Source organism: Pleurodeles waltl, chromosome 2_2, assembly GCF_031143425.1.
Source record: "Pleurodeles waltl isolate 20211129_DDA chromosome 2_2, aPleWal1.hap1.20221129, whole genome shotgun sequence".
NCBI lineage: Eukaryota > Metazoa > Chordata > Amphibia > Caudata > Salamandridae > Pleurodeles > Pleurodeles waltl.
Window position 1 is genome coordinate 824,627,232 of NC_090439.1, and position 21,813 is coordinate 824,649,044.

Genomic DNA, 21,813 nt, shown 5'->3' on the forward strand with positions numbered 1-21,813 from the left:
ACCCAGATACCTGAAAACACCTCACAAGAGGCTTAAAAGGAGCCTTAGGAGAGGGACAAGTACAGGAACGCTATAGAAACCGTACAAGAGCCCAGGTATGACAAATTACTTTAAGATACTTGGCAATACCGTGTAAGAATTCAAAGAGCAGGTGGAAAATCGGAGAAATTCAGGGGGCGTCATGGAGAGATACCTGAAAACCTCAAAAAGAGGCCTGGGACGTCCAAGATGGAAAAACGAAATAGTCAACCAAGACTAAGATAACTCGAAGTACTTGAGAAGTTACTTTTCTAGAATACTACAGCTTAAGAGGAGAACACTATCAGGTTCATTGGAGTCCTTATCAGACACTCGGGGGATGATCCAAATGATCACAGCTGGGTGAAGACCCTGCAGGTATAGGGCATCTCTGTACACCAAGGCTGCCAATGTGTGGAAATTCATTATGTAGAGACTGGGCTGGCACACATTCTCTGTGGTAGGCAGGAAGCCTCCCTCAATATCAGCTGTAACTGTTCCTAATCCTAGATGTCATTGCTCACCTAACAGATTAGGCAGCTCCTTATTCAAAGATGCCCCTCCAATCCACCACAGCATCACTGCTATGTTAAGGCAGGCATTGCTAGCATAAATGTTGACTAGGCTTACAACTGAGCAGCTTGCAGGGTTCTCAACGTGATGTCCCAGTTCTCACACTGCTCCCCAGTGAGCGCATGTTATTTTCCTTCTTCACTTTTTTTGTTTTTCCTTCTTTAAAAGACCACATCCCATTACTATATTTGCAGATACTCAGGATCCTTCTTTGGTTTGACTATATCCTCGTGTGTGTCCGGAAAAAGTCCTTCCTTCCTGCCCCAAGTCTTACCTGACACTTCCATTAACCACAGTCCTGCTGTTTTCACCCTGGGGTTCAGGTGCTGCTTCAGCCTACAGAGATTACCGCACACTGATTGAGCTGTTTTCTAATAGAAATATGTTTAACCTTGCAATATTTTCCTGTACTCTGTGTCACTTTCTTAACACAGAGTGTCTTACTGGATTCAGATTGTGCCTAGTCATCTAACTCCGGACAAATGATACTTGTGATTAATGAATTAACTCTTTGCTCATACCCTGATCAGAATTTCAGGTATCTGAATTTGTCGAAGAAATGTATCCACAAAATCACGTCTCAAAGTATCCCTATGCCGTCTGTGTATAAGTAAAATCTTAATGTTAAAGTCAGCCTTTGCATTAAGCTTTTTGACACACCTTGATTACCTCACATATTTTACAAAACTTTAATGTGTATCACCCGCATTTTTTGCTATCTTCATTGACATTTTCTTGAATGCTGGTCAATCTCTAATTAAGATCTGTGTTTGCCAAATGAGTTTTTCACACCCATTTCTAGAGTAGGTATTTTTAGAAAATGTAAATATCATCTATGCTTCAGGGACCATTACTATTTAACTAGCGCATAGACATACAATATAGTGAAAGAATTAGTATTATAATAATTACACAATTTTTGTGTATAGTTATGTAAATCATTACCCATGCATGACACCAAACTGTGGAAAACTAAAACATGTATAGGGCATGAGCAGACTGTTGTACTAGTATTCCATTCCAAAAAAAGTTATTGCAAAACATGCACATACTTTTTGAGACTAGAATAGTATTTTGTGAACCAACCTACATGTTAATAGATTGGTTCACAAAATACCGGGTCACAGGAGATCGCAGAATGACCTCCCTAATTAATATTCACTAAGTAGAATGCAACTTGCGACCCTCTGTGATTGGTTACAATCACATTGAAGGTGGCCTGCAAGAGACGGCAGACCACCATCCCGATGATTGTATTCCACAATGGTAAGCTTTTTTCGTTTTTCTTTAAAGTAACCAGTGCTGCTTTAAAAACAAAAATGAGCCCTTCCCCTTTGAGATCCAGTTACTACCCCAACTAGAGGGTCAGTAACTCATCAATGGTTTGAATTGTTCGGTCACTGTGCACCAGTGCTTTAAATGGGCCGGTACTGTCCGGTACAGAGTCCCAGCACTTTTTCATTTTGAGAGGGAGAGTACCTGCACTTCTCAGGAAAAACTTAATACTTTTAATTAGAGCATCGGCACTTCTCAGAAACAAGCAGGTACTCTGGTACAGGGTACCCGGACTTCTATTTTTCCATTCCATGCACTGCTCTGCACTTCACACCACTGTCTTAAAACCTTTTGATCACTTTTTCTACCTAGTCACGTCCCGCGGTGAAGCTTCTTTTGCATTCAACAGGTCTCTTGAACGAGTGTAATATTAGAATGCTTGCACTTTAGGTATTTAATGATCTTATTACAACTTAAGGTATATCAATTGTTAGTATTTGAAATAGTATTTCCAACACGTCCATCTGCCGGGGGGGGGGGGGGGTGTTTTTTGTTATCTTGTGGGATCTGCCTTGATGCTGATCGTGCAGACGCTCTGAACAGAAACCAAAATTACAGCTACATATCAGCTGGTGTTCACTCAGGCAGACCTGGCTGTGTTAGCCATGTGTACTTCCAGCTCCCTGTTTCTTCTGGACTCACTCTTCCACGCCCTGGTCTTTTGCTCACCACCGACCATCATCATCATCATTCCTTGATCTAACTCCTAAGATGAGCCTACTTCCTTCCACATGCCCATCTGGCAGTACCAGTACGTACGATGATTTATAAACAGTGCCAGGCAGAGACATCTAATTTAGTGGCCCTTATCCATGTAGAATATATTAGTGATAATGCATATTTTACTTCTGAAACGTTAGCCATAGTTGGGTACAGGTGCTTTCAATTGGGTATAGTGATGTGTCTGTCGGATTTCAGAAAGGAATTTTGACATACAGACAGACAAAAACGCACACACGCTCCCTCTCTCTGTTTTGAAAATCATAAAAAATGTTGGATTAGTAAATATCGTGTTTTCCCTCACTTAGTACCCCTACCAATCTGCTTTCCACTGCTTCTTACGCCCCTGACGTGCACCCTGCTTGTAGTATAATGTATTTGAAAATGATACGCCTGCGTTATTGTTGGAAAACCTGAAGCTCACAACATACCCCCTTCCCCCCAGACTAACAATCTCCTGAGCAGATAAGAGTATTGGACGCAGCAAATGCAAAGCCACTGTGCGAAACCAAATGTACAAGGAACGCTATGGATTACCCGCAATTTATCCCAAATATGTTAGTACATAGTTTGCAATCAGTACTGCTCTGGTTACGGTTTTCTCATAACAAAGTAAAGAACTTTAGAAAAGTGCAACATTTACGCAACGCTGGTTCTAGCCTCAGACTGAGCCTGATGGATATTGTTCGCTAAAGCAACACAAAACGCACCCCTCCGCCGCGTGACATGTAAACTGCAGCCCTGTCCAACATTGCCACCTACCGATGACTGATAGAAAGGTATGTTAAATCGAAAGAGCTAACAGAAAATCTTCATAACTTTTATGTCTACTTTTTGAAAGGCCCATAAATCAGAACCACTTGAATTATGCGGAAGGGCAGGACCAAATCATATGGCAGGTGGACTTTATGCGACAAAAAAACGCATTATGTATTATGTTCTATGATAGTATTAATTATTTTGTCTTTTTTTTACACGTTAACACTTTCTGGGCAAAGGTGTCACGTACTTAGTATCAACTTAACACCCAAATACAGCAATGAGCAAAATAATGGTGCTGGGCATTTCACTGCACGGCAACATCTGTTGCTGCATGTGTAGTAAGTTTTGACCTTTCTGGCCTAGAAAGAAAATGTTCATTTTTGTTAAAATGTGAAAATTATGCAGCAGATGATGGATTATGTGACAAATGCGGCAAATCTTTTAGTTTGTGAAAACGGATCCAGTCCCAAATTCGTATATTCCAGTGACCCTGCTTATAATATAACATCTGACAAAATGGAGGGTCCTTTGTTTACTGTAGATAATTGGGGCAGATTTGATGGGACTCTGTCCAGAAAAGCTAACAGTCTTTGCCTGGATCTGCCCGCAGGCCAGGATCCTGTATAGTTCAGTGAGCATCAACGAGTTCACAGATTCCCCCCTCCAAAGCCACCAGCATCCCTCCGTCACAGGACCTCTGTGACAAACTTGCCTCCTTTTTTCACCACAAGATACAGGAAATCTACAACAGATTTCTGTCACCTAGCTCCGGAACCCACCCAGACCCACCAAGACTGGTCCACGTTCACCACAGAGGAAACAGTCAACATCATGAACCGCACCCACTCTGGAGCTCCCTCGGACCCCTGCCTGTACCACATAAACACCAGAGCCAGCGAATCCATCGCCCCGAGCTCCATCAGCACAGGGACCTTCCCAGAGGACTGGAAACAAAACCGAAATACACCCTCTCTTGAAAATACCTTCGGCCAACCCATCAGAACTAAAGAATTTCCGGCCCATCTCAGTGCTAGTCTACCCCGCCAAACTACTAGAGAAAGCAATCAACGCACAACTATGGAATTACATCAAGGCCAACAACTCCCTGGACAGCTCTCAGTCTGGCTTCCGCAGCAATCACAGCACGGAGACAGCACTCCTGGCAGGCACTGAGGACTTCCGATTGATTACTCCGAGACTGCAGCCACTCCACAGCACTCATACTCCTCGATCTCTCAGCAGCTTTCGACACGGTCTCCCACAGCACTCTGCGCACCAGACTCCACAACATAGGAGTCCCCGGAAGAGCCCTGGAATGGATCCACTTCTTCCTCTCCGGGAGGACGCAGAGGGTCAGACTCCTGCCTACACTTCCAGCCCCACAGGAGTCAACCTCGGAGTCCCCTAAGGATCCTCAATGAGTCCCACACTGTTCACCGTATACATGGCCCCTCTTGCTACCATCCTCAAAAGCCACGGTATGAACATTGTGTCATATGCCGATGACAAACAACTCATCATTTTCCTCACCGAAGACCCGGCCAAAAGGAACTTTCATGCAGGAATGGAAGCTGTTGCCACCTGGATGAGAGAAAGCTGCCTCAAGCTCAACTTCGACAAGACAGAGCTCATCATCTTTGGAAATGACACCTCAGCTTGGGACGACTCATGGTGGTCCACATCCTTCAGCGCCCTCCCTGTGCTGAACGAGCACGCCCGCAATTTAGGAATCACCCTTGACTCCTCCCTATCCATGACCCGCCAGTTAAACTCTGTCACCTTCTTCTGCTGGCACACACTCCGCAAACTCCGGAAGATTTTCAGATGGATCCCAGAAGACTGTTGCAGGACAGTCACCCACGCCTTAGCCATGAGCAAGCTCGACTACAGCAACACCCTCTACACCGGCACCTCAACTAGGAACATCAAAAAACTTCAACTCATCCAGAATGCCACCGCTAGACTCATTCTGGACCTCCCTCGCCGAGAACACATCTCCCAACATCTGAGGATCCTCCAGTGGCTACTGGTCGAGAAGCGAATCACCTTCAAGCTTCTCACCCATACGAACAAGGCCATACACAATGCAGGACCAGCCTACCTGAACCACCGCGTCTCCTTCCGCACCCCACCAGATCCCTCCGCTCCGCCCAGATGGCCCTGGCCAACATCCCTCGCATCTGCAAGATGACCGCCGAAGGCCGATCTTTTACCTACACTGCAGCGAAGAGCTGGAACAAACTCCCTCTGCACCTCACACAAAGCCCGTCGCTCACCATCTTCAGGAAGAACCTCAAGATGTGGCTCTTCGGATGGGGCCCCTCCCCTCCCCCCCAGCGCCTTGAGACCCTCATAGGTGAGTAGCCACGCTTTACAAATACTGATTGATTTATTGATTGATTGAGGGGGCAGGAGAAACAGACTATAATGGCATGGGAGTTTGGGAGTGCATTACGTAGGTTATTGCTCAGTGTGTATCAGACAGTTATACATGACAAATTTACAGGGACAACAATACTTTTGTGCAAATTACACACTTCTAGCACGAAATGCCATTTGTGATGTAAATTATCCTAATTTTGAAAAATACAGATCTGCAATGTATTTTTATTTTCAATGATTTGTGAATCTTTAATGCCTAAAGACTCTATGCGCATTTCACCTATTAGGGAAATATCTCCCCCAAGCAGACTTCTTTCTTTAGTGGTCATCCATCTCATTTTCTGCAGTGGAAATATGGAAAATATAAATGTTCACTAAAAATATGTTTTCAACAGCAGTTGTAATGCACTACGCCAACAAATGCCTCCACTCTCACAAGATAAAAGGTTTGACTTTACTTCTAAATTAGATTTTTTTGTATTTGTACTATGAAATAAATGTGTAAAATAAAATTCTTCCCACAGACTTTAAATGAGTGGGCATTTTTCACAGCATATTCTTGACTGCTATGAAAAAAAACTCATGGGAAATAATCATAGCTTTGTAGTTCTGGTAAATTAAGAGCTGACACCTCATTCTACAGCCATTTAATTGTAGTTTCCCCAGGTTGTACACTAGACCTAATCCAATTTGTTTTTTTACACTGGAATCTTGTAATTTTCAGTGTTGGAGGAGCAGGGAGCACTACTGAGAAATTCAATAGGACATTATAGGAAACTGAGTTACTGGTTGGGGGTAGGGTGAAACCCTACTCAAGCAGCAACCACAATTCTTGTAAGGGTGAAGTCACAAGCAAACTCTAAATTAAACTGCGCTCAATCTTTGTGTAGCTTGGCACAGAGCAACCAGGTTTGACTGAAAGGCAATGCGTAAAGTATTTGTGCAACACTTTAAACAATAACACAGTGAAAAAACACACAATAAGGATCCCATCCAAGATTAGAAAAATAGAGTACTATTGAATAAAACAAGACCAAAACGACAAAAATACAATCAGTAAAACCAGAGATATGTGATTTTAAATATTTAAGAGTAAATTGCACCAAAAAGCACTAAACACCAACTGTGGATATCTGGTTGCCGATAGCCCGGGACAAAGCCACACGTTGAAGCCGACTGTGATAAAGCGTGGGCCGGCTACAAGGTCCCAGTTAGGCCTGCTAAACAAGTACCATACATGCTGACTACCAAGAGTTGTAGAGTCCTGCGTCGATGATGCGTCCTGCAGGTAAGGTTATGTCGGTTCCGAGAAGCTGCAAGGCTTTGAGTCATTGTCAAGGATCCCGTTGATGAGATATTTGCAATGCAAGGGCCTTCTTCGGGGATGCATCATCTAGATGCGGCTCCAATGGAGCTGTGACAGTGCGATGTGAAGCTCTTGTGTTGGGAAAGTCCACACAGCAAAGGTAATGCATTGGTTCTGCTCAGGGTTGCGCCACGCAGCAAAGGAGATGCCTTGGTTCTGCTGGATTCTGAGATGGGCTGGCAGACCACTTTCAGGCCGACGTCCAAGGACCTAGGACTGGGGTGGCACCACCTGGCAGGGTCGGACTCACAGCTGCAGAGTCCAGGTGCTGCTTACAAGAGACTTGTCCTTGGAGTCAATCTGGTGGTCCTGAGTATAGGTTGCAGGTCCAGTCCTTCTCACCCAGGCAAGAGGTTAGCAGACAGCAGGTCAGCACAGCAGGCAGCAGTACTGCAGAGTGGAAGTTCTTTCTGCGTCATACCAGTCCTTCTTCCTTGTAAAGTCTTCCACAGGTCCAGTAGTCTCCAGAATAGTAGGTGTCTGAGGTCCAATATTTATACCTGATGCCTCCTTTGAAGTGGGAAAAGCTTCTATAGGCAGGGCTTGAAAAATCCACTCAACCACTCGCATTGGCGAGTTTTATTTGATAGTGTCGAGCTATTTTTAATACTTACTCGTCCCTTCTGGCGTGTTGACACTGAAAAGGTGTCCTGTTCAGTTGAAAAGTGGAGGGGCAATAAAAGATGCCATTAAATATTGTTCTTATGTCACATTTGCTCTGTGTTCAGAGACAGAGGTCAAAAGTCAGTTTTTCCTACAATTAATTTTCCTTCTGACTGCAGAGTTCCATGACTCTGTAAGGTGAACTGTGTGACCTGCTGCTTAGAATGTAAAATAAATGATATAGGGTGTCAGGTTTTTCCTAACACACAACATTTAAATGTCTAAGGGGGTCATTCCGAGTATGGCGGTAACTGAACCGCCACGCCGGCGGCGGTCTTTTGACCGCCGCCAGGGTGGCAGTGCAGACCACCATTTAACGAGTGTAGCGGTTTGGCCTGTGCCAAACCACCATTTACCCGTTTCTACCGCCAGGGCGGTTGGACCCGCCGGGCCAGAGACGAGCATCTCCGACCCAGCGGGCCACCCAATACTGCCGCCGGTATTCCAAGTCGTCTTTCCACAAGGGATTCTGTTCAGTAATTATGAAAGCCCTTTTTTTGTATTTCTGTTATAATTAAAAAATATTTTAATAGGATGAGAACAAATCAGAATACTTTATATGTTGATGTGAAAAGGATATGTTTTCTGAAACCCAATTTTCACAGACTGTTAATATACTATATAGTTTTATCAGTAAAGCTGCAAGTTAGTGGAGAGGTTTTTGGACATTTCTTGGAAAGTTACTGTGTGTAGATGACAATATGTTCCCAAATCATGGTTTAGTAATATATTTACTAAAATTGAGTGTTTAAACAAACTGAGAAACACTCCTGCCCTGATGGCAATGCTGTTAATAAATTAAAAGAAGTCCTAGGTTATGTGGGCTAGACCTCATGGGTATGTGGACTAGATTGTTGTGATGCATGCAGCAAACTTTAGTCTACTTAATCAAACAAAAGTTTTTTGTACTGCAGAAATGCTGAGCTCACATATTTGAAGGTGCAATCATATGTGAGAATTAAGAAAAAAGGCGACTATAATCTATCTGCCTAGAATCACACAATGTGAGACACGTTTACGGGTCAAGTACATTACAGTTAGATCGAGTAGATTATTTAAGTTACTTGACCTTCAGGTCTAGTAACATTTGTATGATTTTTTTAGCCTTGATAGGTTTTCCTTTGAAGTGCACAGGTTTCCTGGCTCCCCTGCCCTGGCTCCAGACTACCTGGGGTATGCAATCCTTTGTGTGAAGGGAGGACACAGCCTATTCAAATGTAAGACTGTGCCCAGCTCTGCCCAACCGTCCTAGCACACTTAAGCTCTCTATTGCGTGTGGCTGTCTTTGAGGAATACACAAAGCCCAACTGTCAACCCATGCATGTGAAGCAGAGACAGGCTGCAGGCATCAAATGACTAAGGCAGTAAAATTCAAACTTTCTAAACGTAAACAAACCAGAATGATGGACGGAATGCAGAACCAATCAAACATTCACCCCCAGTCACAGATCTGGGTTTAATACAGCCTGGCTGATGAAGGGTGAAACCCTGAAACCGAACCCAGGAGGCTTGTTTCCGGTCCAGGGAGGACCTGGCCTGGCAGTTTGGACTGGACTGTTCCCATGGAGAACAGGGTCAAGACTGATGTGCATATGGCTGTGTCCAAAATGCGGTGGCACGGTGATCAAAAGAATTGATGGATTAAACCCAGATCTGTGACTGGGGGTAAATGTTTGATTGGTTCCGCATTCTGTCCATTGATTGTGTTTGTTTGCTTTTGTTGCCCGAAGTGTGCTGGGTATGCCCAGACGTGGGTCCTGGGCTCACAGAGCACTGGATTCAAGCTAGCCGGGCTGATGAAGGATGATACCCTGAAACTGGTCTCAGGTTGCTTGTTTCCAGTCCAGGGAGGATCTGCCCTGACAGTTTGGGCTGGACTGTTCCCAAGAGGAACAAAGTCAAGACTGATTTGCATATGGCTGGGTCCAAACTTAGGTTGCAAGGTGAGCAGAAGAATTGATGGATTAAACCCAGATCTGTGACTGGGAGTGGATGTTTGATTGGGTCCGCATTCCGTCCATCATTTGAGTTTGTTAACTTTCTAAAAGTTTCATTTTCAAAATTGTAAACTAAAACACAACTGCACCATAAGTTAGGATTATTACAATTCCAAATACACCAAATATGAATGAATTATCTGTTCCCATTTGGAAGTTACAGCTTATTAGATTTGATAAGGGCAACTACAATTTTAAATTATGGGAGAGGCAGGCCTTGCAACTGTGAAAATGAACTACTTTGTTACTCCCAGAACATATCAGACTTAAGAGTATGTGTTCTACTTTTTAAATACATTGCCCCTAAGGGCTGTTGAGGGCCTACCCTTGAGGTGACTTAGGTGTATTAAAAAAGGTGGTTTTGGACTGGCAAAAAGTTTATTTTGCCAGTTTGAACTGGCTGTTCAAAACTGCAAACACATGCTGCAATGACAGGCCTAATAAGTTTGCAAGGGCTACTTATGTGGGTAGCACAATCAGTGCTGCAGGCCCGCTAGTAGCACCTAATTTACAGACCCTGAGTACACATACTATCACCGGGGACTTAAAAGTAAATTAAATATTTTTAAACATTCAAGACTACTTTAAAGATGCAAGGTCACACACACACAGGCTCTAGTTCATCAAAAAGCTTGTGGATAGCACTGAGGTTTGTATTAATACATTAGTTTCATTAGATTGTGTGTTTGCTATGCTGTTTCTTTGACTTTATGGTTGAGACCAGGTGCAAGCTACACAGAGCAAGTCAACCATCCTTTCTGCTTTCAAATTCTGTTACATGACATGCACATAACTGGGATAAAGTGCAGCCCTGCCAAGTACCATGCATCGGACATTAGCATAACGCATTTTAGTGTGGTGGTCCACATCACTGCACTAAAATGCAAAGTCACGCATTTATAGCGCCTCCTGAAGTTGCTTACAAGTGGAAGACAGGAGCGTTGCTATTAGCACTCTTTGAGCAAAGCACTGACATGTGCTGCTTTGGCAGCTGCAGAGTGTGTGGCAGTCTGTTTTACACTGTGCAGTACACTGCTGCTCTGCCCTGGTGTTGAATAATTTGTAGTTAAAAGTTTACATGACAGGTGTCAGGTGGGTCTGGTTATGCTGGCCTGGCTGGGCCCAGAAGCGCTTGATGGCTGCAGCACTAGGGCGACATTCACATGACATCATGGCGTCACAGGAGTGCAACATTGTCCATTTGCCTGTGAGACACGACAGTGGGCGAGGCCAGGCCGCTCACGGCACAAGCGGGCTGGCAGTTTTATTTCTAAAGTTTAGTTCTGCAGATGGACGCTCCCTTTGCCTCCAGTACCTCTTATCATGATGCACCCCTTAACCAGACCGGGCTGCTGGAAACTCGTTGTCGCTGTGGGGTTCAGTTACTCTCGGATCTGTAATATCGACCTTCTTGAAGTGAAAATATATTTAATTGTACAGTATCAGCTTCAGCCTGAAGCTCACTGCTCTCTCCTGAGGCTGCGCTAGTACGGAGGCGGATTGGCCAGCACTTCCCTCTCAGCTGACAGTGAGTAACTGGGACCCACTGCCGGAGTTAGTTCCTGGTCAGGGCAATCAGACTTGTGGACAAGTGCTGCCTCAACACCCACTGGATTACAGATCGGAAAGCAGGTCACACTCATTGACCTTCACATTTGTGCACCCTGCTCCCGAACGTAATTGAAACCATGTTGGTAATCGAATAGCAATTCAGCTATATTTTTACTTTATGCCACTGCTTTAAATGGAAATATAGAAGTGTAGGAATTAATTAGTTACTGTAACCTGTTGTCTCCTGAGAAGTGCTGGTACTCCCCTATTTATTAAGTGTATTACAGCAGTGTTGAGAAGTGCAGGTACTATCCCTTTCAAATTACAGAAGTGAAGGTACTCAGTACCAGACAGTACTTGCCCATTTAAAGCACTGCTTTATGCTAGAGTTCATTTATGCATTTTTTAGCAGATATTTTTTCTACTGCTTGTGCTCACATCACCAATCTTGCAGGCTGTCAATATCATGGTGACACATTTGTCAAACTACGATCGGGTTACAAGGGCACTACTGCTTTTCCATTTGTGGTTCTTTCTAACAGTTTTAAGATCTTCTTAAAGTTTCTCGTTACTCAAATAAGTGTAATTTCTTATATACATTTTTGCCTCGTCCTCGTTGCATGATTTTGCTCCCGAGAAAATGTGTCACTCATAGTTGTTGAAATGTTACTCATCATTACACTGAAATTATGAAAATGTCACACATAGCGATCTGAATCCTTGATAGCTATGAAAGTGTCACATGTAACGTACTGACCTGTCACACACGCACATATGAACATGATTAAAATGTCACGCATAGGCAAAATGAAAATTAAGCCAAATAAATTGGTAAAGTATAACTTGCTACGTAAAACTGCTATACGTAACCGCGCCAAAAACACGGAAATGTCTCACATTTGGAAACTGAAAAAGAAAGAAATACTAAACTGCAGTACCACGATGACATTGAGAATCTCAAGCGAAATGTCCATTTAATTAAAAAAAAAGTTAGAATTCATAGGATAAATGTACTGCTGAAAAGAAATGCTTTTCATTTTGGAAAATTGTGAGGCCTTCCGATGCTCCGTTAAAAGAGAACAGCAACAAACATTCCATGATGGCTGCGGTATTTGCGAACATCACACAAGGATTGTACTTTTTCTTCCGTTGAGAAATATGATTTAACCTGACAGTGAACACTAGACGAAGCAAACATCAACAAACACCCTGCTGAATCAAAAATTAACATCTGGCAAAACAGATGCGCACATCTACGTTCACGTAGATCGGTAAACCACTGGCCGTTTGTTTATTTTTAACGTCACCTGAAACAAATGCATTAACACTAAAAATCCGACATTTTCGATCCGCGATCTAGTTTATTTTAATTCCTTTACAATTGATACAGATCCTCCCAACGTCGGAGCGATATGTCAGATATTTTAAGGGCTCCATTCGTAGTCAAGCACTGACAAGGAAGACAGACGACTAAACAGAGAAGACAGATTAGCCGAATAGGAGGCACCCAGACATTATAACCCGCGTTAGAACTCACCTCCACCGGCCACTGCAACCAGCCTCCACATTTTTGCTGGGGTTCAGAGGGATCACTCTTTCCTCAGTTACGGCACCCAATAAAAGTCCGATGGCTTAAAACGCTGCGAAAGGCTTTATTGTTTGCGGTAGTCGGATACAAGTTCTTTTTTACTTGTTCCACTGCGCCTGCGCGCTCGCTCCTTCACTGGCTTTCGGAATGCTCCTCCGACCAGAATGGTGCAGCGCCACCTGCTGGAGGATGGGCATGCTGCAGACCTGACGTTTTCTGGGTGGTGTGGATTAATATTTTGTGTTAAACAGAAAACGGAACGCATATATTATTTCATTCTACACTTGCGTTTTATTTAACTAGTTTATGTGAATTTGGATTGTGATAACAAAAGCAGATGCCATTGAATAATATATCAAGCTAGAGTAAGTGTAGAAAGGTCGCGCTGCTTTCGCGAGAGCGATATCATGGAGGCCACTCCCACTCTCCCCCAAGGACGCCACTTGTTGGGCTCGGTGTATCCCGTCCAGCTTCACGAAAACACGTTAAGGGCGCTTGTGCTGCCGCTGTGTGCGCAGGGAAGCTATGGAGGCCGTGCAGCTTCTCCGCAATGCTGGTCGGGGTGCGTTGGGACCGTTCCGGCTAAACCCCGCGCTGTGGGTGCCGAGACGGGAAGCCGGTACTAAGCGGGTAAGCTTTGCTCTTCCCCGGGAGGCCAAGTGTCGCGGGTGCACTTCACATGAAACACGGTATTAATACGACCCGATTTACCAGTTCAGAAGTGTCATTCCTAAAGTCTAAGCCATGGGCACTGAACTCTAGAAGTTTTGGAGATGTTACTCAAAGTTTGCTGCCTACATCGTTTAAGGCCAACACGTCTCTCCAGACTGGTGAATTTCACAGTGCATTTTTCCATTTCTCGCTTAGTAAAACATATTTTTGCATTTGCAAAGTTAAGTCAGAGTTAGAATTACCAGGTTTTGAAATTGGAAAAATCTGTGCTGCTGGAGCGAGGATTCTTATATCTTAATCGTAGAGCCTAATCGTCAAATGACCCCCACTATTGGTCCTATGGACTTTAGTTAGTGGATAGGGAGGGAGGGGGGTATTTTGCATATTTTTTATTTATTTTATTTATTTAATGCGTTTTTATATAGCGCGGACTTTACCCGAAGGTGTCAGAGCGCTTCACAATAGGCAAAGGAAAGATACAAGAGGAGACAAATTACAAGTGAGCCTGTTACAAAAACAAGCGTTACATTACAAGAGGCAATCGTGATAATTGTGCACGTATCAAGAGCAAAAAATAAACGATGGGGCTAATACTTCCAGCAATGGGGCAGGACTAGCGTTTCCAGAAGTGGGGTTGGCGCTACCTCTTAGCCAATATGTATAAAACTTTGCTTGGAGAAACTTGATATTACATTGAGCAAGTTTTTGTAGATTTGACACGGTTCCCTAGGCTACTCACATTGATCTTGGAAAAGCAGATTGAGTGCACTGACAACTGAAAAAACAGCTTCTATAAATCTGAATCCAAAGTACATAAGGCATTTTTTTCACAAAGTTATTTCAAGACGGCTCCCTTTTTGTCAGTTCTCGGATTTCTTCTGTGCAGGACAATTTGCTTGTGAAATACTTATAATTGCAAGTCCAGAAATGTGTTCTTGCCAGATTAGTGACTGAAGTTACAATTTAGTTTACACACTTTGATATTGTAAAATATTCATGTGTTGAGGCCGCCGTAACATACAGGTCTCAAAATATTAGGCTTAGTGGCAGTGTCTAATTTGAGCTTGTGGATACAGGTGAAGCCCACTTGCACTAATTCTTGCGGTCATGCAGTAATTTCTCCTCAGCAGGCTTTGTTCCTGAACAAGAGAGAGGAAAAAAACAACAAGAAATGTAAAGGAGAAAGCAAAAAAACCTAAAAATTACCTGCAAGAGTGAGATAAAGGGGCATGGTGTGCTTGGTGGTGGATGAAATGGCACACAGTAGATTCATGTCTAGGCAGTCTTGGTACTCAGCTCTGTCGATATTTGAAATTACCGGGCACAGCCTCCTAAGCAAATCAAAGTTCAGACAATGAAGTGGTTAAAGCGCAAAGATTCCATATTGTGTGCAGATGTTAGGATTCAAGTTATAATTGTAAAACATTCAATCTCCTCTAAAACACTAAAGCTTGTTAAGAATGGACTCCCTATCACAGTGACAGCTCTGAGGGGCTGTAGGGCCAATGCTATAGCATCACCTGCAACCATTTGGTCACACTGTGTGGATGCAGCAACTGAACGTGTTTGAACTGAGATGATTAGCAGAAAACATTTAGGGGGTTATTACAACTTTGGAGGAGGTGGTAATCCGTCCCAAAAGTGAGGGTAAAGTGACAGATATACCACCAGCCGTATTACGAGTTCCATAGGATATAATGGACTCGTAATACGGCTGGTGGTATATCCGTCACTTTACCGTCACTTTTGGGACGGATTAACACCTCCTCCAAAGTTGTAATAACCCCCTTAGTGCTGATGCCTGCATACCAAGGCACAGCTGAAGCTGTGTTGTGCTTTCATGAGCCCCCGCCTCTCAGCTGAAATATTGTTGGTACTTGAGCCCAAGTGCTCTACAGAAGCTGGTGCCGGGATGCACAGCCTCAACAGATCTCCACAGTGGTACCTGCCTCCATAGAGCACTGCCATCATTCAGGCCAGTGGGTCCAAACGCTGATCTACGTTGTTGCTTCAGCGGCAGCCAAAACACCACGCTTCTATGCAGGCCAAGGGGACCCAGGTGAAGGATTAACAAATAACTGTAGAGCCAGTTCTACTTCTTCCACCCACAACACACCATTGGCTTAGAGTACCAACTCTATTCCCTCACCAGCTCACAGCTTATGTCCTATTGTGCCTGCTTCCCCCTTCTGTAGCGTTTGCTTGCTTTTTCCTTCTGTACCAAATAAACAGTCGCTCCAAGCTTATCCTCACTGCCTTGGGGCGATTCTCAATCCCTCACTGTCCCCCAAAGCCTCAGCCCTGATCCCCCTCCTTTCGCCAGCCCATATCCTCAGTCCACTCTTCCCTCTTGCAATGACCATGTAGTTACAAACAGAACTGACTAGGTATCTAGTTCTACAAAAAAAAACGTTATTCTGCAGGTGCCTTTGAAGAAATGTGCCTATTCATGACAAATGGGTCATTTTTAGGCCCCCCACCCCGTGGCACTTCTTTTGCATGTACTCTTGCTTGCATGACTTATTGTATACAACAATGGGCTTTGCCAGTGCTTGTTATGTGTGCAGCATAAGAGGTGTGCTTAGGTAAGCATTGGGTGATTGTGAACAGTTTTAGTGAATGCAGCTTGAGTGGTGCAATAGTAGTGACAGGTGTGCTGATGTGAGTACAGGGCAAACTACATGAGTGCTAGGTGAGGGAAGGGCCCATGCGAATGCTGGGTGAGAGGAGTGCATACAAAGTGAGTGGAGGGTGGGTGGTAGCAGTGTAAATGCAGAGTGAGTGGCGTGCCTGTGCGTATTGGGTGACCAGTGTGCCTGTGTGAGTGCACGGTGAGCGGCGAGAGTAAATGGTAAGCTGTGGGAGCAAAGGGTAAGTGCATGATGAGAGAAGTTAGTGCAGGGTAAGTGGTGTGTCCCTGTGAGCTCTGGCAGACTGTTTTGCCTGTGTGCAAGCAGTGTGGACTGCATGGGTAATGGGTAATGGGTGAATGGAGTGCCTGTGTGAGTGCAGGCTGAGCGGCATGCCTGTGTGATTGCAGCACGAGAGAAGGGAATGAGGGTGAATGATGTGAGTCCAGGATGAGTGAAATGCCTTATGAGTGATGTTAGTACAGGGTGACTGGTGTGACCATGTGAGTGACCGAAGTGTCTATGTAAGTGCAGGATGAATGATGAACCCATGTGAAAGGCTGAGAGGAGTGAGTAATGTGCCCATTTGAGTTTGGGTGCAGATGAAAGTGCAGAGGGGTAAGAATGAGTGCATGGTGAATGATATGCTTGTTTGAGATTGAGTGCAGGGTGATTAGTGAGACTGCAGGGTGAGCAGTAAGACCGACAGGCGAGTGTAGTATCATGTGAGTGGTGTGCTTGTATGAGTGCAGGGTAAACGAGGTGTGCTGGGTGACCGGCATGAGTGCATGCTGAGTGGTGTAAGTACAGCGTGATTGCTGAGAGTGGTGAGAGTGACAGGTGAGTGGAGAGTCATGTGAGTGCAGGCTGAGCGGTGTGGGTGCAGGGTCAGAGTAGGGTGAATTGAGTGAGTGCAGTGTGATTGCTGTGCTGACCTACTGCCCTCCTTGCCTGGTTGAGGAAGACTGGACTCGCATTTCTTGAACCCACAACCAGAGAGACTCAAAGGGCTTGCTGACTTGCCTCCTGTTCTTCTGAAATCATAGAAACACGAAGGTTTCCAAATTATCCCCCACAGCACCTGGGCTCCGCCATCTGTGAGTCTTGTCCTGCCAAGTGGTGCTAATTTCCCCTCCCCCCCCCCAATTACCTGAAGAAAACTCTGACTCACAAGCAATTGGGACTGAAAAATAAGCATCCTTCTGGTCCATCTTCACCATCCAAACCAAAACCAGCAAAACATCCCTCACATTTGAAATGCATGTATGTCACACAGTAGTTGATTTGCCTCAAATTCATTGCAGGTCTCCAAACCATGTCCTTCTTCTCCGCCAAGAACAAGATGCTCACAAACCTAATCTGTTCCTTGCTTACTTCCAAAATTGCTCCTTTTACTAGCATCTGCTTTTCTCTTTTCTGGTACAATCCCTCTCAGATCTTGTATGAAATGGCACTCTCCTAGTTCTTTCCTTTGGTAGGGTCTTGAACTGAACTCTTACATATCCTGAAATTGTTTCAATGACCCATGGATCACTTTTTATCTTTCCCCATCCCTGAATAAAGCACCTCACCCTGCCTCCTACCTTTCCCTGAATAAAGCAATACTGGTCCTCGTGCTCACTTTGTCCGGACAGATTTGCTTGCGATCTTCCTCTTGCAAACCAATTCCTGCCTCCTCTTCCTGTTCGTTCGGAAAAAACCTTCTGTTCCTTGATTTGCTCTGAATGATTCTCAGGCCAGTTCATATTTGCTCCTATAAAAGGCATTGCACCTTCCTCATATAAATATGTGCCTTATCCAGTTGTGTAAATGTGTGTACATAGTTACCACGGGATTTAAGTAATCGGTCTCTGAAAAGCAGACTCCCTAACTTTTTGGTAGTTGTCTTTCTTTGCCAAATCAACCAATTTCAGACACATATGTAGTAAAACTGTTTTATGTCTCTCCGAAATAAGACCTGCATTGGCATTCCCCAGAAAGCACATTGCTCTTTTGCTCCAATCTCTTAATAAGTTTAGATCCAGATCACTGCCTTTAACATAAGCATTTTCCACCATGTCAAAGAACCTTGCTAGAGGTCCTATAACATCAAGCAATTTACTCTCACATTGTTTCAATGATCTTTCTAAACTTTTCCTTAGGTCTTATCCTGACTTAAAGATGTAGGAAAGTACCATCTTGCCTGGCATGTTACCCCCATTTTTACTTGTATGTCAGTTTGTTTTTGCCTGTCTCACTGGGATCCTGCTAGCCAGGACCCCAGTGCTCATAGTTTGTGGCCTGAATGTGTGTCCCTGTGTAGTGACTAACTGTGTCACTGAGGCTCTGCTAACCAGAACCTCAGTGCTTATGCTCTCTCTGCCTTTAAAATTGTGAGTGTAGGCTAGTAACCATTTTTACCAATTCTAATTGGCACACTGGAACACCCTTATAATTCCCTAGTATATGGTACCCAGGGTATTGGGGTTCCAGGAGATCCCTATGGGCTGTAGCATTTCTTTTGCCACCCATAGGGAGCTCAGACAAATCTTACACAGGACTGTCACTGCAGTCTGAGTGAAATAATGTCCACGTTATTTCACAGCCATTTTACACTGCACTTAACTAACTTATAAGTCACCTATATGTCTAACCCTCACTTAGTGAAGGTTAGGTGCAAAGTTACTAGGTGTGAGGGCACCCTGGCACTAGCCAAGGTGCCCCCATATAGTTCAGGGCAATTTCCCCGGACTTTGTGAGTGCGGGGACACCATTACATGCGTGCACTACATATAGGTCAATACCTATGTAGCTTCACAATGGTAACTCCGAATATGGCCATGTAACATGTCTAGGATCATGGAATAGTCCCCCTAGGCCAAATCTGGTATTGGGGTGCCAATCCCATGCATCCCCGGGGCTCCACTATGGACCCCAGGTACTGCCAAACCAGCTCTCTGGGGTTTTCTCTGCAGCTACCGCTGCTGCCAACCCACAGACAGGCTTCTGCCGTCCTGGGGTCTGGGCAGCCCAGTCCCATTGAGGCAGAACAAAGGATTTCCTCTGAGAAAGGGTGTTACACCCTCTCCCTTTGGAAATAGGTGTTAGGGGCTGGGAAGGAGTAGCCTCCCCCAGCCTCTGGAAATTCTTTGAAGGGCACAGATGGTGCCCTCCTTGCACAAGCCAGTCTACACCGGATCAGGGAACCCCCAGTCCCTGCTCTGGCGCGAAACTGGACAAGGGAAAGGGAAGTGACCATTCCCCTGTCCATCACCACCCCAGGGGTGGTGCCCAGAGCTCCTCCAGTGTGTCCCAGACCTCTGCCATCTTAAATCTAGAGGTGTGAGGGCACAATGGAGGCCTCTGAGTGGCCAGTGCCAGTAGGTGACGTCAGAGACCTCTCCTGATAGGTGCTTACCTCACTAGGTGGCCAATCCTCCTCTGAGGGCTATTTAGGGTCTCTCCTGTGGGCTTTTCCTCAGATAACGAATGCAAGAATTCACCAGAGTTCCTTTGCATCTCCCTCTTCGACTTCTGCCAAGGATCTACCGCTGACTGCTCCAGGACGCCTGGAAAACTGCTACAAAGTAGCAAGAAGACTACCAGCGACATTGTAGCGCCTAATCCTGCCGGTTTTCTCAACTGTTTACTGGTAGTGCATGCTCTGGGGGCTGTCTGCCTTCACCCTGCACTGAAAGCCAAGAAGAAATCTCTTGTGGGTTGACGGAGTCTTCCCCCTGCTAACGCAGGCACCAAACTTCAGCTTCACCGGTCCTCTGGGTCCCCTCTCATTGTGACGAATGTGGTCCCTGAAACACAGGTGCTGGATCCAAGTGACCCCGAAAGTCCAGTGGTCCATCTGTCCAAATTTGGCGGAGGTAAGTCCTTGCCTCCCATCTTCAGACAGTAATCCTGTGTACTGCGTGAACTGCAGCTGCTAGGGCTTCTGTGCACTTTTGCAAGGAATCCTTCGTGCACAGCACAACCCAGGTCCCCAGCACTCCTTCCTGCATTGCTCAACTCGCTGAGTTGACCACCGGCTTCGTGGGTCCCTCTTTGGTAGTGTTGAGACGACCGCCATGCTCAGTTTTCTTGAACCCGTGTTCAAGTACTTCTGCGGGTGCTGCCTTCTTGTGCGTGGGCTCTCTGTGTTGCTGAGGGCCCCCTCTGTCTCCTCTTCCAAGGGGTGACCTCCTGGTCCTGCCTGGGCAGCACCCTTTTTCTTCAACCGCTACGTTTTGCAGCTAGCAAGGCTTGTTTGCGGTCTTTCTCCAAAGAAACAACTCTGCATCCTCCAGCATTCCGTGGGACATCTTCCGTGCAAAGGAGAAGTTCCTGGCACCTTCCATTGTTGCAGAATCTTCAGCTTCGTCCACACAGAGGCAGCCATTTTGCACCTTCATCCGGTGTTTAGTGGGCTCCTGCCCCCCTGGACACTTTCGTGACTCTTGGCCTTGGTCCTCTTCCTTTACAGGTCCTCAGGGCCAGGAATCCGTCTTCAGTGCTTTGCAGTCAGTTGTGGTCTTTGCAGAATCTCCTAACACGACTTTAGTGTGTTTCTGGGGAAGTGGAGTCACTTTACTCCTACTTTTCAGGGTCATGGGGTGGGGTATCTTGGACACCCTTATTGTTTTCTTACACTCCCAGCGACCCTCTACACACTACACTAGGCCTCGGGTCCCCTAAGTGGTTTGAATTCCACTTTCTTAGTATATGGTTTGTGTTGCCCCTTCGCCTATTGCATCCTATTGTATTCTACAGTGTTTGCAGTAGTTTTCTAACTGTTTACTTACCTGATTTTGGTTTGTGTGTATAGTTTGTGTATGTTACTTACCTTCTAAGGGAGTATATCCTCTGAGATATTTTTGACACATTGACACTAAAATAAAGTACCTTTATTTTTAGTAACTCTGAGTATTGTGATTCTTATGATATAGTGCCATATGAAATAAGTGGTATAGTAGGAGCTGTGCATGTCTCCTAGTTCAGCCTAAGCTGCTCTGCTATAACTACCTCTGTCAGCCTAAGCTGCTAGAACACTACTAATAAGGGATAACTGGACCTGGTACAAGGTGTAAGTACCATCATATACCCACTATAAGCCAGGCCAGCCTCCTACAGTAATTCAATCTGGATCTAGTTTAGGAGCAATCGTCTCCTCATCATCCATCACTGGGGAGAACACTCTGCTTTCATAATATTCCTCTCTTCCTTCTCCAAAGACTTTCTGATCAAGAACTTAATGTTTGACCACATGGTCCATAGGCCACCATTCTAAACTATGTGGATGCCTAATATCTGAGGGACTAAACAGCATTTGTCCCATAGGATCCTTCATCTCCTTGGCCTTGACCCTTAAACTGTCACTACTCTCAAACACATGGTTGAACCCATGATAGTAGCATAAACCCTGTATATACTTGTCCATATCTGTAGCCGTACCTTGTTAACTCCAATTTAGTTGAAAACCTTTCACACTTGCTTGGAACTTCTTCCCAGTTTGTGTGCCACGCAGGATACTACTATAGTGCTAGTCACTAAGGACCCCTGGTCTTTCACCGGAATGCCTGATACCTC

The 21,813-nt window shown here is 44.9% G+C and overlaps 2 protein-coding genes across 2 annotated transcripts in view; one reads left to right on the top strand and one right to left on the bottom strand.

The window, feature by feature from the left end:
- NBN (nibrin) overlaps positions 1–13,089 on the bottom strand; it is a 198,703-nt gene extending 185,614 nt beyond the window's left edge. The window contains exon 1 of the mRNA XM_069220448.1: positions 12,905–13,089. Within this exon, the coding sequence (XP_069076549.1) occupies positions 12,905–12,935 (31 nt within the window). The 5' untranslated portion in view covers positions 12,936–13,089. The remainder of the gene's footprint in view (positions 1–12,904) is intronic.
- A 275-nt stretch (positions 13,090–13,364) lies between these two features.
- The window catches only part of DECR1 (2,4-dienoyl-CoA reductase 1), a 160,734-nt gene continuing 152,285 nt past the window's right edge, over positions 13,365–21,813 (top strand). Inside the window, exon 1 of the mRNA XM_069220450.1 lies at positions 13,365–13,585. Within this exon, the coding sequence (XP_069076551.1) occupies positions 13,481–13,585 (105 nt within the window). The 5' untranslated portion in view covers positions 13,365–13,480. The remainder of the gene's footprint in view (positions 13,586–21,813) is intronic.